The sequence below is a fragment of the Prionailurus viverrinus genome, chromosome D3 (genome assembly GCF_022837055.1).
Source record: "Prionailurus viverrinus isolate Anna chromosome D3, UM_Priviv_1.0, whole genome shotgun sequence".
NCBI classification, from domain to species: Eukaryota; Metazoa; Chordata; class Mammalia; order Carnivora; family Felidae; genus Prionailurus; species Prionailurus viverrinus.
In genome coordinates, this window is record NC_062572.1 from 54,365,364 (window position 1) to 54,390,545 (window position 25,182).

The following is a 25,182-nucleotide window of genomic DNA, read 5'->3' on the forward strand; positions in this document are numbered from 1 at the left end:
ATCCTTCATAGTGCCCTTGCACCATAATGCAAGATTGCTCAACAGACGTTCAATTACACAAAGCAAGAGCATCCAAAGGCATTTGTGGGATAATTGATATTTTTCTTTCCCTACACATTCCAAAAAAATCAAGAAATTAAACATGGAAACAACCAGGTTGAATTTCCCCAACACTTATTTCTATGGTGTTTTATTGCATTTACTTTACATTTCACCTAAAGTTTACTATCATATTTTTAGAGCTTATGCCCTTTAAAAGACTTAATCCAGCCTTGGATCCCCATAATATACATTTGATACAAATTTGTCAAATAAATAAATAAACCAATGAACAAATAAGAGAAATCAACCTATCAAGGTGTTGTCAACTCCAAACTGATAGTAATACAAAGACACAAGAGGAGGTTTTTCGAAAGAAGCAAATTATTATATTTTAGCTGTGTCTCAGGTTCATCCTTGGGATGTAATATACAGTTATCCAATACATTAGCAGTTCATACTTAATGACTAACAAGTGGCTGTGGAAGACAACCTCCCAATTATTATATATGAGAGGTTTCCTTGTAGAAATCACTTAATACTTTCAAGACCATTTTATTATTTGCAAAGAAATGTAAACCTCACTATCAAAAGAAGAAAACTAAAAATGTATTCATTTCTAAGTGAATTTCCATCACAAGCCTCCACAGCACATATTTCCCATTTATTTAGGAATCCAAAGTACTCTGACAGAAAACCACCTTATCCTTACTGTATGGACAAGGTCTAGATCAATCAGACGATTTTCTTTAACTTCCTCTCATAGTCTATTGATTTTAATCTCTGATCTTTTCTCTTCCTTCGTCTGTGTTCAGAGCCCTTTTTTTTTTTTTTTTTTTTTTTTTTTGCCTATTCCCTCTTGCTCTCTCCATTACACTTCTACCAACTAATTTCTTTTTGAACCTCTCTCTCAAATCAAAATCTATTTTCTTCACCTTCAAAAATCCATTTCTCCCTCTCCCAGAATATTTCCTTGGACACCACATCTAATTCTATGATACCATTTTTGTTTCCTTTTATAAACAAACCACCCAGGAAAGTGGCCATCTTTACGTTCTCTTCCCCTCCATCTTATTCCCTAATCCTTTCAGTCAGGAGGGACCTGTTCCATCCAGCCGGAAGGATTCTCCTGAAGGTCACAGGCATTCTCAGGATTCACTTTGCTCAAGTCTTTTATGCCACCTGACACTTGTTCACATCCGATCTCTCCTTCATTTCTCTCTTCCTTTGACATCTGTGACACTGCATTATATTTTCTTCCCATTTCTTTGGCTATTTCTCTTCTCTTTTTCTTTGTCACTTGTTTCTGTCACTGTTCCCTATTCCATCAATGTAGGAATTCCCCTAGTTTCACGCTCAGCCACAGGCTGTTTCTTTGTTGTATTTCCTCCTTTGGGTCTTCAAATTTTCCCATGATTTAAACTGCCCTACCCAAGCAGATGTCCTTCAAATCTGTGTATGAGGCCTGAACTACTGTTCATGGTGCTGATACGTATATCAAATTGCTAAGCACCTTCATCCAGCCATTTCTCTAGCATCTCAAAATCAATGTATTCTAACCTGATAAATTCTGCAACTGCCTTGCCCCTCATCTCTTGGTTTAAAATGGCCATCATTTGGGCGGGGGGCGGCGCCTGGTGGCTCTGTCAGTTGAGTGTCCGACTTCAGCTCAGGCCATGGTCTTGCAGTTCGTGAGTTCGAGCCCCGTGTCAGGCTCTGTGCTAACAAACAGCTCAGAGCCTGGAGCCTGCTTCAGATTCTGTATCTCTCTCCCCCTCCCCTGCTCATGCTCTGCCTCTCTCTGTCTCTTAAAATAAATAAATGTTAAAAAAAATTTTTTTTTTTAATGGCCATCATTTGAGCTTCTTCCTTCTCTTGACTCTCAGACCTTGTCAAATTCAACCGTGTGGAATCTTTCTCTTGATCTTTCTGGTCCGTTACCACTGCCACTGCTCCTATTCGGCTTCAGCTCTTCCTCATCTCTGGCCTGATTTGATGTGGAACACTCCACTGCTTGTGGCCTATAATCCTGTCTCTTGCCACCACCTGTGGTCAGAGTAATCTTTTAAACCCACAATTTTATCATGCCTTTTCCATGATCAAAAAACTTTGATATTTTCCAACTGCAAACAGAGATTTAGTGTTAGAACTGGAAAGGTAACTGTATATAATTTAGTCTACCCCTGTCATTTTAAAAATGAGAAAACTAAGGCTTAGAGAATTTGGGAAGTACATTGAAAGCTTTCTGACTCTACCAAGTGCTCTTTTTATCTCATTATTTTGCCTTTGAACATCCAGTAGTGACTTCGTTTCAGCATTTATTCTAGACACTGAGCAAAAGACAATAAGGCTATGTCAACACAACATATTTTTAAGCAGACTTGGCAGTTTTTTAATTACTGATTCAATTGAGAGGCTGACACTATGGTGAAACCTACTTGGTCTTCTGCCTAAATTGCCTCTCATGGGAAAAAGAATGACCCAGCTCCATAAAGTTGGAAGGTTTGTTAGTCATCTGGCATAGTTCTCCAAAACAAACAGTAGGCTCTGACACTGCAGTGTGGTCAGGGAAGTGCAAGACAGATAACAGATGCCTACACACTTCTGTAGCTATGAAGAAACGGCTTCCAAATAGACAAATAAGGCATCTCCACACCCCCATTCCACACCCACAAATGAGAGAGAAAAGAGTGCCCATGAGTTCACAGGTAGCAAAAAGTAACCTCATCTTAATTCTGCACCCGCGAGGGACTCTATACTAACTTTTCAGTTACTTGTCCAAACCATTTGGGCCATCTACTTTTTTCTGCCCAGAATCACTATTATTATTGTTATTATTATACATAAATATTCCTAATCATAAGGCTAATATGAGATTAGATTAAAATCAGAAGGTTTTGACTTCTCAAAGTTGTAACGTCAATTCTTTGCAGTATGTTGTATTTAGTAATTTAGTTGGAACAGGCTATCTTATATTTTATTGTAAAACCCACACCTCAAACACAAATTTACGCTGAATTGTTGTGGAGGGAATTTAGCCATAAATTAATGTCCAAAACTCAATTTCCTCATCTGTAAAATAGAGATAATTAAATTATAGTACTGACCACATGTATTTCTGAAGATTGAATGCATGGATTTCTCTAAATATGTTGTCTAGTAATTAGTCACCATTCAGTGAATTGTAACAGTGATAATAATAATCAACATTAAAAATAATACACAATGAATATATCAGTCCTATAAAAAATTATCTCTTTACACTACTCTTATTAACCAAAAAATACATATTTTCCTGAAGTATCATTTATAATAATTTTTAACAACAGGTACTTAGAAAGCAAAATTTTATTTTTATCTACTGGTGAGACTGAAACTATAAAAAGTAATTTACTATATTTTAAAATTACTATTATTAGTATATTATAATGCAGCTATAATTTCTTTTATCAATGATACAGATGAAATCTAATCGTGATAATAATTTTCATACTTTGCAATTCTGAAAAAATTGAAATAGAAGTTGAAAATTTCCTATTTAGAGAGAAATAAACACAAGGGTTTACACCAACTTTAATGACTCTAAGTGCAAGTTAAAACTTAATAAATGCAACTGGCCTTCAAATACACTAAGTTTTTAGATAGGTATTTTACTATGTCTTAAGTATATTGACATATTAAACTTAATATATAAGTGTCTGTCTTTTTAGAAGTGTTTTAGGGTTTTAGAGAAAAGTAATTCAAATTATCCTGATCTTTCACTTACAAATCATATGTAACGATTGAGGCCAGAGCCAAAATGAGGCAGAGCTCTGCCTGAGTCGTTGTTTGTTGGACAGGGAAATTGCTTAAATCTGAAGAAGAGACTAATGGAAACTGCTACCCACTAATTTGTCCCCAAATGCCTGCAATTTCTTCTTGCTATGGGAGAATGCATTTATATCACTTCTTCTTCTTCTTCTTTTTTTTTTTTTTTTTTTTTTTTTTTTAGTGTTAGCATGAAACATCAAACAGGAACTCATTTTACGGAGGAAAGAAATTCTTTGCTGTTATCATCGGCCTATTTATTCTCATATCTCAAAGCAAATATACCATCTTAAGACTTTCAAAAACACTTGAGGGGCACCTGGGTGGCTCAGTCGGTTAAGCTTCCTTGGCTCAGGTCATGATCTCACTGTCTGTGAGTTCGAGCCCCACGTTGGGCTCTGGAGCCCGCTTCAGATTCTCTGTCTCTCTCTCTCTGCCCCTCCCCTGCTCATGCTCTCTCTCTCTCTCTCTCTCTCTCTCTCTCTCTCTCTCTCTGTCTCTCCCAAAAATAAATAAAGATTTTTTAAAAGATAAAAAATAAATAAAAATAAAAACACTCGAAAATCTCCCATTTAGGATTAGAATGTGAAGGAGCAAATATTCTGAAACTTATCAGATACTTCCTGTTTCATATCCTTTCTTCACTCCAAAACATTTTTTTTTTCTATTCCATCTATGACTAGTCAGATCCTGAAACTATCGTCAAAAGTTTAAGTATCATACCTTACTGTTGAATATCACTGAACAGCATTAGAGTATCTCTAGCTTTTCAGGCACAAGATTTACTAAGAAAGCCTAAATTTCCAACGCTCACTCCTCCTGGGTTCAATGTCCTAGCTCATATGATAATGAGTATCTGCGTAGGTGAAGAATGAAAAAGAGGTTAAAAAATAAAAGAAATTAAAAAGAAGGAAAGCATAACCGAAAAGTAAAAACAAAATGAAAAGGAGTCCACAGTATCATCATGAGACCTGAGAGTTAAGAAAGATCCATCTGCTGTCCAGAATGATAAAATAATTCTAATGACTCACAAGACTTGTTTGATTTTTTTTTAATTGTTTTTTTCAATGTTTATTTATTTTTGGGACAGAGAGAGACAGAGCATGAACGGGGGAGGGGCAGAGAGAGAGGGAGACACAGAATCGGAAACAGGCTCCAGGCTCTGAGCCATCAGCCCAGAGCCCGACGCGGGGCTCGAACTCCCGGACCGCGAGATCGTGACCTGGCTGAAGTCGGACGCTTAACCGACTGCGCCACCCAGGCGCCCCTTGTTTGATTTTTTTAAGTGATTGGATAATATGAATTATAAAGCACTTAGTTAAAAATTAACTGTTGTGATTATATTGTTTTCTTATAGGTGGTGGTGGAAGTTAACAGTGAATTTCGAATCCAGGTAATATACAGCAAATCTATTTTTTTTCCAAATTAAAAATTGAGAAAATGGTTTGGGAGTCACAACATATTTTCCAAAGAAAATTCACCCGTATAAGTAAAATGAATGTTATGCTAAAATTAATAGAGTATCAAAAAATTTTCCCAGTTAAACATCCTCTCTGACATTACAATACCCTCTCCTCCAAAACCTTCAGTGGAATGAGAATTCTGAATAAAAGTTAATAGATACTACTACTTTATCCTGCCCATTCAAGGTAAGAGATTACAACACCAAAAATGGCACCATCAAGTGGCATTCAATCAGGAGGCAAAAACGTGAATGGATCAAGTTCGCTGCAGCCTGTCGTGAAGGTGAAGACAATTCAAAGAGGAACCCAATTGCCAAAGTAAGTATCCACCCCAAAGCATAGAATCGAAAGTCAGAATGGATGGGGTGGTTAAAGCTCAAAAGAAAATGCCTTTTAAATATTTTATGAATATAAATCACCAAGAAGTTATAACACAAAACAGAATTATAGTCACTTAGATTATGAAAACTGAACCACTAAAAGGATAAATTAAGAAATTTAGGCACATGGGTAAACAAACATTGACTAACCTCATTGGTAAAATAAATACAAGTGACCATATGTTATCCCAAATTCTAGGTAGAAAAATATAGTGATTTAAATTTTTTTTAACATTTTTTATTTATTTTTGAGAGGCAGAGAGAGGCAGAGCATGAGCAGGGGTGGGGCAGAGAGAGAGGGAGACAGAATCGGAAGCAGGCTCCAGGCTCTGAGTTGTCAGCACAGAGCCCCAAGCGGGGTTTAAACCCATGAACCATGAGATCATGACTTGAGCCAAAATCAGTCACTTAACTGACTGAGCCACAATGCGCCCCCAAAAATACAGTGATTTAAATAATGAATTTAACACTCAGCATACTCAGAGGGACTATTTCAATGTGTATTCTTTCTGCCTTGATTGATTAGAATTGAATACCTACTTTTGGCTTTTTAAGTAAGAATTCACAATGCACTCTCTTTCATATTCTCTTGTATATCTTCCTTTGTACAAAGACACACACACACACACACACACTCATAAATACATCCCCACACACAGATTCACAGACAAAAATATATATACATACATAAACACATATACAAATATACACACATTCAGATAGATATACAGACTCCCCAGTTAGAGTTGCATAGAGTCCTATAATATTTTATTTCAAAGAAAGAATCCCAGTTTCTACAAGTCATTTATTTGGGATGATCTCCTTACTTTTCTGATATCACATCCTCCCCATTTTCAGAATTAAGAACTTCTACAAAGCGTCAGGTAACTCTTGTTACCTACATAAATTTACTTCAAATTCTCTTCTGAAACTTTACATTTAAAAAACATTTTGAACCAGGAGACCAAAGTTATATGATGACAGCATTGCTAAACTCCTTGAGAGGGCAAGGAGTTCCCTACTCTAGAGCCAGTGCTAGCACAGAACCTGAAAATAACACAGACAATTGTAAATGTTGAATGAATGAATGAATGAATGAATGAATGGTGACTGCATAGTCCTGCATTTATTAAGGTGATATTTTATTATTTTCTTATTTGGTAGAAATGGAATTGAATTTCTTTTATTACACTGCCAGTTATTATGGAAAATACTATAGCTATAACTAGAAAAATATCTATTTCCAGCATTTCCCAAAAGAAAACAGGTACTCGCATTCAATAGTTCTTGGGAAAGATGGCTGTTGTTTATCAAACATAACACTTTTCTATTTGCTCTCTGTAATATTTTCACCTGTGCTCTCTCTGCAGATTCACTCAGATTGTGCTGCAAACCAGCAAGTTACATACCGCATCTCTGGAGTAGGAATTGATCAGCCACCTTATGGAATCTTCATTATTAATCAAAAAACTGGTGAAATTAATATAACATCCATAGTTGATCGAGAGGTCACCCCTTTTTTCATTGTAAGTGGGCTCCATGTAATACATATGTTCAGGCTCAAATTATTTTTGGAATACCTTAAGCTCAGATCATTTGATTTGATTTCAGGAATCCCAATATGAGACATTTTTGATTGTCTCAATTCATGAGCATCTCATGACCCAACGGAACCAAAGTAAGATTAGGAGAAATGCCTTTATAAAATGCCTTACCAAAAATGTTAGCTTCTGGTCTGTCTCCAGTGGCAAGCTAGAATATTTGTTTGGGAGGGCAAGTACCTAACTCTTACTCCTTTTTTAAAAATATTTTTAAAATATTTTTATTTATTCTTGAGAGAGAGCAAGACAGAATGAGAGCAGGGGAGGGACAGAGAGAGAGGGAGACACAGAATCCAAAGCAGGCTCCAGGCTCTGGGCTGTCAGCACAGAGCCCGACGCGGGATTGAACTCACAAACCATGAGATCATGACCTGAGCCTGAGTCAGACGCTTAACTGACCGAGCCACCCAGGTGCCCCCTTATTTCTTTTTCTTTAATTCAGTTGAGAATAATTGCTTCTCTTTAACTCCGATCCTGAGAGATTATTTTTGAGTTACTAAGGGAGCCTTTTCTGAATAAACATACTTTATTATAAATTCACATTGCTCAGTCTCACCTGAGCTCAGAACGTGCTTTGGAAATACTCTAATCCATCCTTAACTGAATCACACTTCCATTCTTGAGAGTGGCTGAGACAAAAGTCCAAACCCTCAGCCTCATTTGCACTTTAAGCAGCTGACCTGATGACCAACTTCTCTAAAAAGTGTGAAGCCTTCGGTCAAACATTCCCACAATTAATTCTCTCTCCCCCAGCTCAGAAATGTTCAGCATTAAATCCAAAAATAAAATTAATTTTCTGCTTTTTCCCCAGAGTTTAGCCCCAAGATATCCATTGTTCCATAATTATCTGTTTCTTCAAGAACCTTATTCTATCAACTTTGTTTTCATCTCTCTTCTGCTTTCTCCATTGGCTGCTTCCATGTCCATTTATCATCATGATCAACACTTGTTAATACTTAAAATAAAAAGGAAATAAAGAAAACCTTCCTTGATCTTGTAAGCTCGCTCGGTTAAAGGCCCTTCAATCCAGGGGTGCCTGGGGTCCAACTTCATTTCTGCTCAGGTCATGATTTCACGGCTTGTGAGATCGAGACCCACAAGGGGCTCTGTGCTGTCAGTGCTGAGACTGCTTGGGATTCTCTCTCTCCCTCTGTATGCCCCTCCCCCACTCATGCTCCCTTGCACTCTGTCTCTCTCTCAAATAAATAAATAAACATTAAAAAATCCCCATCAACCCACATGCCCAAACACCTTCAAATAGTAATGGATGTTTGTGCTTTCAGTCACGCTGCCTGTTTGTACTCCTTGAGCTATTTCAATTCCCTAGCCTTCTATTCCAAATCTATACTGTGCCTTACCTCTGACAATGTTTACTCACAAAACCTCTGAGTCACCATGCCAACCTATTAGCTTTTCTTGAAGCACAATGCATTTTTATATGATATACCACATGGGTAAAATAGCATCCATTATACTTATGTACACATCATATATGAATAATAACAATAACAGCAGCAACAATAATAATACAGACACCCACATAGTCACCACTTAAGCTTACCGAATACTCCCTTTCTTTGATGCCTCCTTTACCCCATCCTCAAAGCCAATAGCCCTGACTCCTAATTTCAAATAATGCATTTTCATTACTCTGCTTCTTTCCTCACATAAAACCCTTTGCCTGGAACATCTTGCCAATTCCCAGTTCCACTTGCTGAAATTCTCCTTCAAGATCTCTCTCAATAATTACATCCCCTATAATGTTACAGTATGCTAAGCCTTCTTCTAAATAACGTATCACGTTACCTTTTCTCAAATGGTATTTTGAGTTTGTGTTTGCCTCCCCTTATTGATTCTAAGTACTGCTTGCATCTACCTTCCGTAGCAAATAATAGGTCTTATTTTTTTTTTTTTTTTGGTTACCCACAACACCTAGCATAGTGTCCAAACAAAATAAAAACTTAATAAGTATCTGTTGCGCCAAATAATTATTCTTATCTTCTCCCCTAGATCTATTGCCGGGCTCTGAATTCCCTGGGTCAAGATTTAGAGAGGCCTCTCGAGCTCCGAGTCAGGGTTTTGGATATAAATGACAACCCTCCAGTATTTTCTATGTCTACTTTTCTGGGACAAATAGAAGAAAATTCTAATGCAAGTAAGTAATTCATTTTATGAAGTAAACAAGAATATACTGACTTCCAGATCACTCTTCACAGCCAAGCAACGAGAGGCCAAACTATGTGAAGGTACTACGTCATCATGAATGTAAAAGATTAAGTATAGAAAAGCAACCAGAACAGAAAAGCACGAAAAGTCTCCATAATGGCTTCCCTTTAACTATGGAAGTAGCTCCAATCTGGCACACACAAGGAACAACTCCAAAGAAATGAGAAGGGTCTTCTCATGTAACTCACGCACCAGCTCAGTTGTAGACCCCTCGGGAGAAATCCCAAAAATACTTTGTACGGTGGTGGCAAGGGCACTGGGAGAATTTAGCCTCCCAGCCCAGCTGTTCTGAAGGGCAAATCTCATCCACTTCTGTTCATGCTGCCTTTTTTTTTTTTTTTTGTTAACCTACTTTCAAGTCGTTAGTAGAAATCACTTCCAGGCCATCTATTTTGTGACCACAATCTTCAAGAGTTTTTGTTGACAGTAAATAAACACAAAGCAAAACTTGTTTTCCCTTTTTATATATGATGTCATAAATATAGGTTTTCCTTGCTTTTTACTCAAATTACTTATTTTATGTATTTGGAATGTACTATAACCTTAACTTTGTTTGGCTCCCCCATGCATAGTGAAAGCTGATGGTCCCAAGTGGTGTTAGTTAAGGGGCACCAGAAAACCTACAAACTTGGTAGAGCATTTATTTGTAAGAGTTTTGACTATCTGAAGGTATAATGTCCTCCTCATGGATTACTGTAAATGGCAACATTTTAACTGCCAAATATTGAGTCACTTGGGAAAATTAACTGTCTAGCACACCAGGGAAGATTGTCCTAAATATATTTAAAACAGCAGTGATGATTTCTCATTTAAATTCAAAACTTCATCTCACCATAGTTACTTTTGACCTTTGAGTGGTATAATTTACTATAAATTCCAAAAATCCTTACAGTGTACTTTTATTTATTAAAATACTAAACGTATACTTTGAATAGGTATCCCTTGTAAAATATCACTCTAAAAATGTTTGTTGTAAAAATTCACACAATATAGAAAAGAAAAATGGAATAGAAATCCACTGTTTGTTTTCCTTAGTACCATACTTGAGAGGCAAGTGCGTGTGTGTGCACACAGTGAGAAGGGAGCTATCTCTTGCATTTGTGTTTACAGACAAGGCACTTGTGCTAAAAAAGACTGAGTGTAAAGAAGAATTCTAGCTCATGAACACTGGCAGCTTTTCCTTCTCTAGTGTCCTTCATCAAAACTGTTTATAAGATTCACGGAAAAGATAAGGGATAAGACAAAGTATGTAGTTAAGCATCTCTTTAAACCTATTTGTTACCTACCGCTTCACTAAGGACCATGCAAAACAGAACTCAGCCAATGGGAACTTCCTATAATTTTTTCTCATTAAACTGTTTAATTCTCTCATGAGCTCAATGAACACAGTACTATTATCTTCCCCATTTGTAGGGGTGGACACTGAAGCCAAGATTATATAGCTAGTAAGTTCTATAGTTGGGAAAAAGTTGGTCTGGCCTTGATATCATTTGTTTCACCACAGTAGGCTTTAAAAAAAGGATAATACTAGAACATGAAAAGGAAACACAGAATAAAACATATCTTTGTTTTCTAACTGTCAGAAATGTGTAAGTTCCTGGGAAAATGTGATCTTTTTGTACAGGCAAAAGTTTAGAAAGGAGCTAAGCTGTTGAAGTAGACAGGGAAAATGGTAGAGCATACCTTATATGGACCAACCAACTTTACCACTTGTTAAAAAAGCAATATACTGTATTATAACAAAAATGCAAACTGTCCATTTCCAACAAATTTTTCTTGAATTCTAGATACACTGGTGATGAGACTCAATGCTACTGATGCAGATGAACCAAATAATTTGAACTCAAAAATAGCCTTCAAGATCATAAGACAGGAACCTTCTGATTCACCAATGTTTATTATCAATAGAAACACTGGAGAAATTCGAACAATGAATAATTTTCTAGACAGAGAGGTAATATTCTTTTTCTTTGATTGGTTTGTTAGTTTCCAAGAAAGTGACTCTAAAAGCAAGAGTATCTAAGAAAGAAAAAGAAAGCAGTGCGTTTAAATTTTCACATAATGGTAATGGTATAACAAATATCTTCAAAATGAAAAAATGAGAATTCCACAAATACATTTTAAACTGTCACTTTTCATTCAATCCTACCTAAGAATTACCTCAATTTAAGACAATAGATTCTGAAAGTACATGAGAATATCCATAAGGCAGAGGCAAAGGCTCTATTTTTTTCTATTTTTTAACGTTTATTTATTTTTGAGGGACAGAGCATGAGTGGGGGAGGGGCAGAGAGAGAGGGAGACACAGAATCCAAAGCAGGCTCCAGGCTCTGAGCTGTCAGCACGAAGCCTGACACGGGGCTTGAACTCACAAACTGCGAAATCATGACCTGAGCCAAACTCGGATGCTTAATTGACTGAGTCATCCAGGCACCCCTAAAAGCTCTATTTTTTTAATGTGTTCTTTAATGAAATAGATTTAAGAAACAATTGCTATTACATCCCCCATCTTGGCGAGTCACAGTGCATGAACATGGTAGAAGTCCTAAGAATTCCTACAAGCTAAGAAACTTGTTTATCTTTCTTTTAGCCCAGAATATCCTAAGCTCATCTGACAACAGAACTCTTCTTTTTCCTTCCTATCTCACCTACTGACAGACCACTGATTACTTTGGGAAATGAATCACAGAATCAGTATGATGGAAAGGAATTGAGTAACATCCAGACCAACCTTCTCATTTACCAATAAGAAAATAATTAGTGATTGTTAGCAAGTTAGAATCAAGTTAGAATTTATTAATGCCATGTGGTCTGATTATTTAATATAAAAGTATCAACATTTTCATCTTTTAAAAAATACTGATAGGATTTACCAGGTGTGTATGTATTTGGGGGATATAAATGAAGAAGTTTTATTTTTGAATGGATAGTTAATCAAATTTTAGTTTAATTATTATAGTTATTTTGAAATGATGATTCCCCTATTAATGACTCCTACATTTAGGATAAATGAGATTATTTTCACACTGTTTAATGATCCCAAAACTATCAGTTCCTAAGTCACCTGTATCTCCTTTTTCACTTGTTTGAAAACAACCATCAGAAGAAATTAACTATTAACATTTTCTCTCTTAAACTTCCTTAAAGAGCCCAATGGAATTCCTTTAATGTCACAAGACTTTTAGTGGTGAAGAGCCCTAAATATTAAAGGAACTTTAACACTTGTTAAAAAAGCAATATACTCTGGCAGGCCACCAGAGCAGATATTTTTAACGTAGAGACCACGGAGAGCCCTCATGATGTCGCTAACTATGAATCCTATAAAACGATATCCACAATTTTGAATGAGGATGTGTGTATGCATGTGTCTGGAAAAGGCTTCACGGTTTTTTCTAGCTTGTAAAAATTTAAGCACCATTGAGTAGAATCAAGAAGACGGATCATCAATAACGCCACTGCTTCCACCTACCACTCCCACCTCCCAGAAATGCAAATCATTTCTTATGTCTTTATTCTTCTTGCACATTCCATGGCTGATTATTTACGGTTTGGAATTTTCATGCCATTAATTCTTGGTAAACCTTAATCTCTCTCCTCCTGACCATTTTGGTCATTTTATAAACTTTTGGTCACTTTATAAGCTTTTTCAACCCTGGACATATAATAAGGAATGAGGCCTTTAAAAGCGTTGTTTCTTTTAAATGACACTGGATAAGCATTGCTGGAAATAGAAGTACCAACTGCTTGGGGCGCCTGGGTGGCTCAGTCGGTTGAGTGTCTGACTTCGGCTCAGGTCATGATCTCACAGTCCCTGAGTTCGAGCCCCGCGTCGGGCTCTGTGCTGACAGCTCAGAGCCTGGAGCCTGCTTCGGATTCTGTGTCTCCCTCTCTCTCTGCCCCTCCCCTGCTCATGCCCTGTCTCTCTCTGTCTCAAAAATAAGAAAGAAAGAAAGAAAGACAGAAAGAAAGAAAGACAGAAAGACAGAAAGAGAGAAGTACCAACTGCTATATTGATTCATTGAGATCTGCAGATTTTCAATATTCTCTGTTACCCTGTTTTAATCATAGATTTACGTTGAACTAACATTCTAAAAGAACTTTGCATGAGGCAGAATCAGGACTGTCTAGATCAACTGTGATATGTTTTGTAATGTGTTTTGATATGTGTGCTTTTAGCAATACAGCCAGTATTCCCTTGCTGTGAGAGGCTCAGACCGAGACGGTGGGGCAGATGGCATGTCAGCAGAGTGTGAATGCAACATTAAAATCCTTGACGTTAATGATAACATCCCGTACATGGAACAGTCTTCAGTAAGTGTTTGTCCTTGGAATTAATAACTTTAACTCTAAAATTTCTTCAAATAATTCTATTCATAGGGACACGTGATAGTTTTAGTCACATAAAACCCAAATGTAAACAAACACGTACATTGTCTTGTGTTTGTGTACATAATACCTGGGCAAAATATATGTACTTGGACAACGAAGCATGAGACTATAAACACAGATCTCTTTTCTAAATAATGAATGACCATAAACATTCTCTGAAAATCTGGTATAGTTCTTCTCTCACTCACACAGTTGGTGTTAAAATTTTTTTCCTTCTTCTTTCAGTATTCTGTTAGTATTGAAGAAAATGCTCTACATTCAAATTTGGCCCAGATTAGAGTAATTGACTTGGACGAAGAGTACTCAGCTAACTGGATAGCAGTCATTTTCTTTATCTCTGGAAATGAAGGAGGTTGGTTTGACATAGAAATGAATGAAAGAACAAATGTGGGAATTTTAAAGGTTGTTAAGGTATGGTATAATTACCCTAAATAATTTAGTTTTTAAGTCTTTTTCAAAATGTTAATCTTAAAATGTTAACATCTCACAAAATTGAGTAAAAGAATAAAATACAGTGTTTTAAAATGATACATGACATAGAGCTTTTTTACCATTTTTCCGCTTATATCACTTTACGAAGCCAGGCATTAAACTTAAACTTGACAGTCTCTTCTATTAATACACTATGCCTTCACAGATCATATAAATTAAGAGAATTCTAAAAATGAATCTTATTTTATACTCACAACAAAGTATGAGTAACCCTTAAGGTTCAGTTTCAGACGTTTGAAGAATATTTTTAAGCAGATTGAACATGGCCTTATAAAAATGTGTCTGTGTCAATAATGTACATTAATTAATATGCACTAAGAATATTTATCATGTAATTAAAAGTTTAGTTCTCCAGTGTGTTTTTATAAAATTAAAATTAAATTACTGTCATTATAGAATTATCACAGTCCCATCTCCCTGTGGCTGCTGACCAAGGCTTATTATGAACACAAATATACTAGAGATTTGGTCCAAGCAACAAAGATTTGGTCCAAGTCAACAGAATTCTCCTATGTCCCCCCTACATTGATGACCCACCACATGTGGAAATTTAATAGAATTTCCTCTAAGATGTGAGAAAAAGAGAATGTGACTCCTGGGGAGCTGATAGTGAAGGTTTCAGCCTGTGCTAGAAGATGGATTGTATGCATTCTTTATGGCAAAACATAGTCATTTTTAAAACTATTTCCTTCTTTCAGAATAGTCCTGGGAAACAGACTTCTAAGAATTCTGTCCCCATAAGAATGTGCGATCATTTATCTCATGTCTTCATAAAGTGTCACTATGCCTGTAGCTTCTATTTCCTGACACAGGATGCAGATGTTTTAGTTTATTCCTCACAGCATCCCTGCAAATTAGGTTATATGCCCATATTACAGATAAATACACTGAGGTTCAGAGACAGTATGTAACCTGTTCGAGTTCTGATAGCTAGTAAGTGGTATGGCTGACATTCAAACATAAGTTTCTCTAGCTATAAGTTCATATTGTCTCCTCTGTTCTATCTAGGATTCCATACTGGGGAAAATGAGTCCTAATCTTTTTCATCCCAAATAACTACATTACTTTTAAAAATTAGTCTATTTATCCTCAATATCTCTATCCATAAAATAGGAATAATGTTGATTTTTCTTCCAGGCATGACATCCTATATTAATTACTTTATTATAATTATGTGTAATATATACGTATACATGATATTATAGACTTTCTTGGAATTACAAATGAAGCCAACATTATAGCAAGGATTAAAAATTGTACTAAATGGAGGGGTGCCTGGGTGGCTCAGTTGGCTAAGCATCCCACTTCAGCCTAAGTCATGATCTCACTGTTCCCTAGTTTGAACCCCATGTCAGGCTGTGCTGACAGCTCAGAGCCTGGAGCCTGTTTCAGATTCTGTGCCTCCCTCCCTCTCTGCCCCTTTCCCACTCATTCTCTCTCTCTCTCTCTCTCTCTCTCTCTCTCTCTCTCTCTCTCTCTCTCTCAAAAACAAATAAACATTAAACAAATTTAAAAAAATGTACTAAGTGGAGAGTTTGATGTATGAATTGATGGTCATCTAAATTACTCCCATATGAAAATTTAGAAAAATACACTTGGAACTTATGGGCATAATGCATAGTTGTTTGTGAATTTCATAAGTGGTGAATTGACACCAACTTTCATAATGAAAATGACTACTTGATTATTTTATAATATGAAATAAATTTTTTCCAGAATATACTGAAGAAAATAAGAATTTTTATTATTTTTATACTGTTTGATTACTAGACTTATTGAAAGAAGTCACATTTACAGAAATAAAATTTCTTCTAAATAGTACTTTATGGATAAAAAGTCAAATGATTGAATGCACTATATATTTGGTCCATACTTTGTAATAAATAAGGCTACTTTAAAAAAATGTTTATTTTTGAGAGAGAGAGAGTATGTATGCATAAGAAGGAGAGGGGCAAAGAAAGAGGGAGAGAGAGAATCCCAAGCAGACCCTGTGAAGTCACAGCAGAGCCCCATGTGGGGTTCGCAGGGCTCAATTCCACAAACCATGTGATCATGACCTGAGCTGAAATCAAGAGTTGAACACTTAACCAACTCAGCCACCCAAGTGCCCCTAGATCTACTTTTTGAGAAAAATGAAATGATAGAAGCTAACATAAACTGACTTTTTGCTACAAAATGCAAAAGACAAAAGACAAAATGCATCTATATATTTTAAGTTTTTAATCTGCTTGATGTATAATTAAAATTCATGTCATATATTACCAACTGTTTTGACAAAGGACCTAGGACAATTGGATTTTTTTCTTGCTATATTTTCATGTGTTTGTATTGAATTAAAGAAAGAATAGAGCATTATGTATATGTATTTATATTTAATTAAAGAAAGAGATGTAAGAGTTTTCTGGCCTATTACCAAAGGATTTGCCTTTCTTCCAAAATGTTTTTTTCTTATAGTAAAACTATTTCACTCTGTCATTTCTAGCCCCTAGATTATGAAGATATGAAGAATCTGCAACTTAGTATTGGTGTCAGAAATAAAGCTGAATTTCATCATTCAGTTATGTCTCAATACAAACTCACAGCAACCGCCATCTCTGTGACTGTGTTAAATGTAATTGAAGGCGCAGTGTTCCGTCCAGGTTCAAAGACATATGTAGTGACTAGCAACATGGGACAAAATTATAAAGTGGGAGACTTTATAGCTACTGACCTTGACACAGGTGTAGCTTCAACAACTGTTAGGTAAGACTGATATTCTCCAAATAACTTTACCATATATTGAACTTAAACACATTGTGTTCTCTTTAGAAATTTTAAGTACCCAAATTAAAATACTTCCTTTATTTTTGAAACCATCATTCAATCATAAAAAGTACTAACTACTGAATTGTTGTTTAATTTAGAGCTTTTAACTTAAGAAAACATAAAAAATTGTGCAAATGTAAGATGTAAAAAAAGTAAAGGTGTAAAATGTGGAAAATATTGGAAGTTTGACATTTCTGTGTTTATGTATTTTATTGACCAATTAGCTGATTACCACATATCATGGTTATTCTCTCAGAAGATCTGATGGACTGATTTTCCCATTGCAGATCGGCCCAGATTGAAATCAATTAGATTTAGTTAGCTCATTTCAGCTACTCTCTTCACTTTATAATCAGCATTGAATAATGATACACTCTCTTTGTACCCCACAGATGTGAGTTCATTGAGGGCGGACCATCCCTCCCCATCCCCTCCCATCTAGTCTTTGAGTTTCACAGTGCCTGAGACAGAGTTATCTAAGCAATGTTTAACAAATATGTAAATGAGAAGGAAATTCAACAGAAGCCCTATAAAGTCATTGTGAATATGAGAAGGGGGAGTAAAAATTGGGAGAGAATGAAACCACAAACTGATGGAGAAGTAACTTAACTTCTTAGGGAAGAGAACAGTTTAGAATTAGAAGCAGCCCAGGGAGTTCCAGGATCTGGGTCTTCCAGGATAGTTCTGATGCTACCAAAACCAAATGAAAATGAGACTTCAAGCATCAAAGATGATTCTGACATCCAAGTGGGCATAAGAGATATTCCATTAGAAATGGCTGCCAGCAATTTATTTTTCTTAAATTTAAACCTTTCCTATTTATTTTTAAAAAAAAAATTTTTTTAGAGAGAGAGAGAGTGGGGGAGAAGATCAGGGGGGAAGAAAAAGAGAGAGAGAGAGAGAGAGAGAGAGAGAGAGAGAGAGAATCTTAAACAGGCTCCACACTCAGCAAGGAGCCTGACTCGGGGCTTGATCCCACACCACCCTGGGTTCATGACCCGAGCCAAAATCAAGAGTTTGATGCTCAACTAGCTGAGCCACCCAGGCACCCCAAACCTTTTCTATTTCTGAATGTGGTGGCACTTCCCTGATAAAAAATAAAGTCTCTAATAATCGAAAATAATATCCAGGGGTTATAACTACTGACTTGAAATATGCGTTTTATAATCAAAATCTCTGTCTCTCTGTTTCTCTTTTAGATAGCTAACATTAATTTGTACTGTTTTCTTCAAATACAGATATGTAATGGGAAATAATCCTGCTAACCTACTTGATATTGACTCAAGAACAGGCATAATTACTTTGAGAAATGCAGTTACCATGGAACAATATAATATGCTTGGGGGGAAATACCAAGGAACAATTCTATCTATAGATGGTAAGAAATCAACTTAACTTTTTTTCCCTTCTAGAGCAAATTATATATACACTTAAATATTAAAATTTTAATTGTTATATTTTGAAATAATCCTTTCCCAACAGAAAAATCATACTGGCTATTATAGATTCAAATTTTTAATAATATGAGAAACAGTGTAACTCAGTGGCTAAGCCCATGAGCTCTGGAGTGAGACTGGATTGGTATCTTTCAACATCCCTTAGTAGCAATAAGATTTTAAAGAAGTTACTTAACCCATTTATTCCTCAGTCTTTTCTTCTGTAAAATGGGACACTAACATTATGGGTCTAGAGATACTAAAAGAATTATTAACATGTAAAGCACTTAGAAAAGTGCTGACATTCAATAGATATTAGTTCTTATTCATTTCAAACGAAAATTTTAACTTGTATTCTTAAATTACTTTCAAATAATTAGTCCAAAAGAAAAGTTGACATGACTTTACATAATTTTTTTGGAAAGGTGATATACAACTTCATGTGAACAATTTGGAAGTAGCATGCTTATATTACTTTGCCAAACCAACAGAATTAAAATTAGGTTGGCCACAAGAGGAGAGAAGTCCGAGACTAATTCCACTAAGCAATATTTGCTAATTCAGTTCCTCTTCTTGACTTTCTATTTCTCCCCTTTTCTCTCTCTCTTGTCTCTTTTGATTGTCTTAGACAGGGGTTGACAATTTCCACTTGCTTTACAGATTAAAAACAAATGAAATAGCATGTCTTTAAAGTCATTCAACAAGGTGGCCCAGTTGGTTAAGCATCTGTCTGCCTCTTGATCTCAGCTCAGGTCATGATCTCATAGTTTGTGAGATTGAGCAATGACAGCCTGGGGCCTGCTTGGGATTCTCTCTCTCCCCCTTTGTCTGCCCCTCCCCTGCTTGTGAGTTTGTGTACACTCTGTTGCATGCACTCTCTCTCTCTCTTAAAATAAATAAACTTTGAAAAGAAACCATAAGTTTGAAGTCTTTCAACAATTCAGAAATTTACCAACTTATACTGGTTTTTTATCATAATTAGTCAAAATAAATGTAGTTTTAAGAAAATTATTTATTTATTTATTTTGAGAGACAGAGAGAGAGCAGGAGCAGAGGAGGGGCAGAGGGAAAGAGAGAGAAAGAGAATTCCAAGCAGGCTCTGTGCTGTGAGTGCAGAGCTCCACATGGGTCTGGAACCCACGAACTTTGATATCATGACCTGAGCCAAGACCAAGAGTTGGATTCTTTTTTTTTTTTAACTTTTTTAATGTTTATTTATTTTTGAGAGAGAGAGAGAGAGAGAGCACAAGCGGGGGAGGGGCAGAGAGAGAGAGGGAGACACAGAATCCGAAGCAAGCTCCAGGCTCTGAGCTGTCAGCACAGAGCCTGTTGCGAGACTAGAACTCTAGGACTGCGAGATCATGACCTGAGCCAAAGTCAGACGCTCAACCGACTGAGCCACCCAGGCACACCGCCCCCCCCACCCGCTGCCCCAAGAGTCAGATTCTTAACTGACTGAGCCACTCAGGCACACCAAAAATAAATGTGGTTTTAAAAATATACATTACAAATAGAAATGCTGATTTAATCTATAGATAAAACTTGTTTTGATTCAGTGCTGAAATTATCTTAAGCAATTGCTACTTTACTCCTTTTGCAGACAGCCAACATCAAGCTTAATTAGATACATGAAGAAACTGGAACTTCTGCTTATGAAATTATTAGACTTAGGGAAAATAGAGAGCATTCCTGTTGTCTTCAAAAAATGCAAACTTATGGGGCGCCTGGGTGGCGCAGTCGGTTAAGCGTCCGACTTCAGCCAGGTCACGATCTCGCGGTCCGTGAGTTCGAGCCCCGCGTCAGGCTCTGGGCTAACGGCTCAGAGCCTGGAGCCTGTTTCCGATTCTGTGTCTCCCTCTCTCTCTGCCCCTCCCCCGTTCATGCTCTGTCTCTCTCTGTCCCAAAAATAAATAAACGTTGAAAAAAAAATTTTTTTTTTAAAAATGCAAACTTATAAGTAGCGTATGCAATGATAATGATAAAAATAACAACAAAAACAACAGCAATAGCAGAATCAGCACACCTGAGCTGAAAGGGCATGGGCTTTGATATTGGATAGACTGAATTTAAACTTGTCTCTGTTATGTTTCTTCATTTATTCAAAAACTATATATTGAATCCTGACGAAATGCCAGCCATTGTGCCAGGTTCTAGGGTTATATCAATGAACAAAGTCTGACACAGAGCTCACATTTCTATCATAGAGACAAAAACAATGACTTCAAACAAAATCATTCCTATGTGTTTACCCAATTTTAATAATCTTAGGAGAAGTCCTAACTATAAAAGTCTGAATGTACAGAGATGTTAATTATAGCATTATCTATAATAATTAACAGGTAATATGTGTAGGTAAACTATGGTCCACTTGATGTGAAATTATGTAGCCATAAAAAAACTATATAATGAAAAGTTTATTGACGTATGGAAGAATTCTCACAATGCAAATTAAAAAAATATAAAACGGAATGAGCCATATGATCTGTCAATATAATATAAATAAGTAACAAATTTTAGGCATTATAATTAAGGTTAAAAGATAATACAACAGTGCCCAGGTGACTTAGTCGGTTAAGCATCTGACTTCAGCTCAGGTCATGATCTCATGTTCAGGAGTTCAAGTCCCACATGGCGTGTAGAGAATACGTAAATAAAAACTTAAAAAAAAAAAAGAAAGACTGTAAAACAACAAATAAAATCTAGGTCTAAAATATCGAGAAGTGTGTAAAACATTGTCTAAAAATGACTCCACTGTGGCTTATCACACACCACTGGCAAATACATAACATGGCATTTATTGTTTATGCTTCTCAACGTATGGGACAGTTTTTCAGGAGAGCACTAATATTCACCTTGGTCTCGGGTTGTCCTGGGTGGCTCAGTCAGTTAAGTGTCTGACTTCGGCTTAGGTCGTGATCTCACAGCTCATGAATTCCTGCCCCATGTGGGGGTCTGTGCTGACAGCTCAGAGCCTGGAATCTGCTTCAGATTCTGTGTCTCCCTCTCTCTCTGCCCCTCTCCTACTTGAGCTCTCTCTCTTTCTTTCTCTCTTTCTCTCTCTCAAAAGTAAGTAAACATTAAAAAAAAATTTGTTTTAAATATTCATCTTTGTCTCATTTAAAAACTCAGTCACAAACAAGAGACGATTTGGGAAGTTACTGAATTGATGAGAAGAAAAACATTGAAATAAGTTATTGATTCAAAAAATGGCTTTGTGTTGTTCGACAATTATTACAGTATGTGTATTAGATATTTCTTCCATTTTAAATCTTGTTACAGATACTCTTCAAAGAACTTGTACTGGAACAATTAATATTAACCTCGACGGTTCCGGCTGGAAAAAGGATGATAAAAGTAATCAGGGAACCACTACTGAAGACAGTGGAAATGACGGCGGTGGAAGTGCCACTGGAGGTGCCACTGGAGGTGACACCGGAGGTGACACCGGAGGTGACACCAGTACTAACACAGCCGACAAAACTTCCACTGATTACGGCGGTGGTACTGATACAGACGGCAACACCTATGACCAAACAGGTGGTGGTTACCAGAGAAATCCCTTAGATAATGTCCATTTTGGTCCTGCTGGCATTGGACTACTCATCATGGGATTCTTGGTCCTAGGATGTAAGTACTTTTAACAATCTTATTCATAGGCATCCCCCTCCCTGAAATTATGGGGAGGAGATAAGCTTTCTGATCCTTTGATGAAAGGTACTTTCCAAATTCTTATTTTGTGCACGTATCAAGAAATGCCTGTTTGCTGTTGGGTTAATAAGATAAGAAAGTCAAAGTGCAATGGAGGACAAAAAGTTCCTTGCATTCAATCTCAGTGCAATGGGAAAGTGCCATAACAGGCAGGTTCAGACCGCTATTTGAGTGAAGAAGACAATCAGAAAAGATCCGAACAATCAGAAAAGGCTACACGGAAAAAGCAAACTTGCAGAATGTAACATAAAATTTATGAGAAGAGCTAATTCTCTAATTTCACTTTTTTAGCCATAGTAATTATTAACCAACATTTTAAAACTTTAAAATTAAGTATTTTATAATGCTTCTTTATTTATTTATTGAGAGACAGAGAGACAGAGACAGAGTATGAGCAGGGGAGGGGCAGAGAAACGAGGGAGACACAGAATCCAAAGCAGGCTCCAGGCTCTCAACTGTCCCCACAGAGCCCAACGGGGTTCGAACTCACGAATTGTGAGATCATGACCTAAGCCGAAATCGGACGCTTTACCAACTGAGCCACCCAGGCACCCCTAAAATTAGGTACTTTATAAAAGTAACTTAATTACTCAGGCATTGTTTATCTCTACTGCAAGTAATAGATGACTTTCACTTTGAGCTTGTTTTTTATATTGTTGATTACCTTTGGGTAGTGTAGTTGGTAACAGATTTAAAAATTATGCATGGGCTTTGGGGTCAAATACCCCTAGATACAAAGCTATCTCTAAACCCAGCAAATTTTCAAGAAAGCGAAATATACAGGATTCTTTCCCTCCTTTCTTTCTTTTTCCCCTCTCTTACTATCCTTCCCCTTATTACTATCCTTACTACGTTCCTTCCTCTCTACCTTGCTTATTGTTTCTTTCCATCCTTTGTCATATTTTCGACTTACATAGCCTTTACTTCATCCATCCGTTCATTCCAAATCATTTATCAAGATTACATTATATAAAAAACTCCGTGCTAGAAACTTATTTAAATGAATAAGAAAACCCAAATGATTACCAGAAAGACCTTGTTAGGTAGCATAATATTCTCTATTTGTGTGTGAATAAATTCAAGAAAAAATTCCATGTGGAGGAAGTCTTTATGGAATAATTACTTGAAGCATGGGTAAGATTTTACTGCTGAAATAAAAAAAGCATGCATGTGTGGAAGGAAAAAAATAAAGGCATGGAGGAGGGAACACAAAGACCCAAACACATTGTCTGTCCTCTGCAGCTCTCCTTTTTGTCTCCTTTAATATTTTCCTGAGTAATGACAGCAAAAAGACTCATCTGTTTTCAAGGTGTAACAATATCTATAATTTGAATACTAGATAACAAATTAAAAAGTTGATCACAGTCTAGAATACTGAAGCTCGCACTGATTTTGGTATGTGACCATCAATCAGTTTGTTTTCTGAAGCTTTCACAGTAATTTTAAAATCAAGTGCCATTATATTAGAGGTTCAAATTTATTCATAAAAAGCAAGTTGTTTTATTTTAATGTGGCTCTGCGGCTAATTCCAATATTCCTATCCTTTCCCCATCAGTGGTCCCGTTTTTGTTGATCTGTTGTGACTGCGGCGGCGCCCCTCGTGGGGGCGCTGGCTTTGAGCCTGTCCCCGAATGTTCAGATGGAGCAATTCACTCATGGGCAGTAGAAGGACCACAACCGCCTCCCATAGTAAGTGCTAACTTGTAAGAAATGGCCTTTGGCAGTCACCGACACTCACCCTCATGCACTGGAGCCAAGACGTTGGCCATCACTTGTGGTCTGTGCTGTTCTTTGTTCTGGGACAGCCAATGTGGAAAATGAAGAGAAATCAAAGGTACATCGAAATCAGATGGAAGTAACCAGGAAAGGCTTTCGAAATGAGGTTCAGGTTTTAAATGGATTTCAGAAGTTTCATAAATAGTTTTCTTTTAGAACCTGAGGTAATTTGAGAACAAACCCAAAGTATGATGATAGAAGCAAAAGAGCCATTAAAACGGGGAAATGTTTCTTGTCTTTTAGAGTGGATCCACTGTCTGTGTACCACCGGTACTACCTAGTAATGGAAATCTGATTGAATGCATTGACACCTCAGGTAAGAAGTTTTTTGGCTTTTGTTTTGTTTTTTTAATTTTAACAGCTCAAATGACGTAAGAAGGAATTCTGTTTTGTCTTTGCATACCATATCAGTTCTCAATTATCTTATTAATCTTTAAAATTATTTCTATCGTTCACTTTTAAATGACTAATTTGCAAATTCAATGGTAAGGCAAAGCCTATAGTAATTATTATTTTTATATGTTGAATTTTTAAAATCTTCCTCAATGATTAGAGAGCACTTATGAGACGACTCTATTCGGACCTCTACAAATAGGAGAGAAGAACTGAAATGTAGCCACAAGTCAAGTTTGGTCCAGGTCCAAAAAAATACAGTTGACCCCTGAACAACACAGTGTTAGAGATGTCGACCCCTGTGCAGTCAAAAATACAAGTATTAACTTTTGGCTCCCCCAAAACTTAACTACTAATAGTCTGCTGCTGACCAGAAGCCTTACTGCTAGCATAAACAGTTAATTAACACATAGTTTGCATGATATATATTATATATATATATATATATATATATGGATATATATAATATATATATAATACTGTATTCTTACAATAAAGTGAGCTAGAGAAATAGTTTTTAAGAAATCATAAGAAAGAAATAATACATTTACATTACTGAACTTATTCATTAAAAAAAAATCTGCATTCAAGCCCATGAAGGGTCAACTGTACTAATTAGAATTAACATACAACCCAATTTTTTTAAGTTTATTTATTTTGAGAGTGG

At 36.4% G+C, this 25,182-nt stretch overlaps 2 protein-coding genes across 4 annotated transcripts in view; one reads left to right on the forward strand and one right to left on the reverse strand.

Annotated features, from left to right (window-relative positions):
- DSC1 (desmocollin 1) overlaps positions 1–25,182 on the reverse strand; it is a 357,277-nt gene that overhangs the window by 181,525 nt on the left and 150,570 nt on the right. The window lies entirely within an intron of this gene.
- DSG1 (desmoglein 1) overlaps positions 1–25,182 on the forward strand; it is a 34,932-nt gene that overhangs the window by 4,359 nt on the left and 5,391 nt on the right. Inside the window, exons 2-13 of the mRNA XM_047828392.1 lie at positions 5,204–5,239; positions 5,496–5,627; positions 7,060–7,215; positions 9,301–9,445; positions 11,304–11,470; positions 13,693–13,827; positions 14,131–14,316; positions 16,880–17,139; positions 18,441–18,580; positions 21,918–22,265; positions 23,902–24,035; positions 24,366–24,438. Of these exons, the coding sequence (XP_047684348.1) occupies positions 5,204–5,239; positions 5,496–5,627; positions 7,060–7,215; positions 9,301–9,445; positions 11,304–11,470; positions 13,693–13,827; positions 14,131–14,316; positions 16,880–17,139; positions 18,441–18,580; positions 21,918–22,265; positions 23,902–24,035; positions 24,366–24,438 (1,912 nt within the window). The remainder of the gene's footprint in view (positions 1–5,203; positions 5,240–5,495; positions 5,628–7,059; positions 7,216–9,300; positions 9,446–11,303; positions 11,471–13,692; positions 13,828–14,130; positions 14,317–16,879; positions 17,140–18,440; positions 18,581–21,917; positions 22,266–23,901; positions 24,036–24,365; positions 24,439–25,182) is intronic.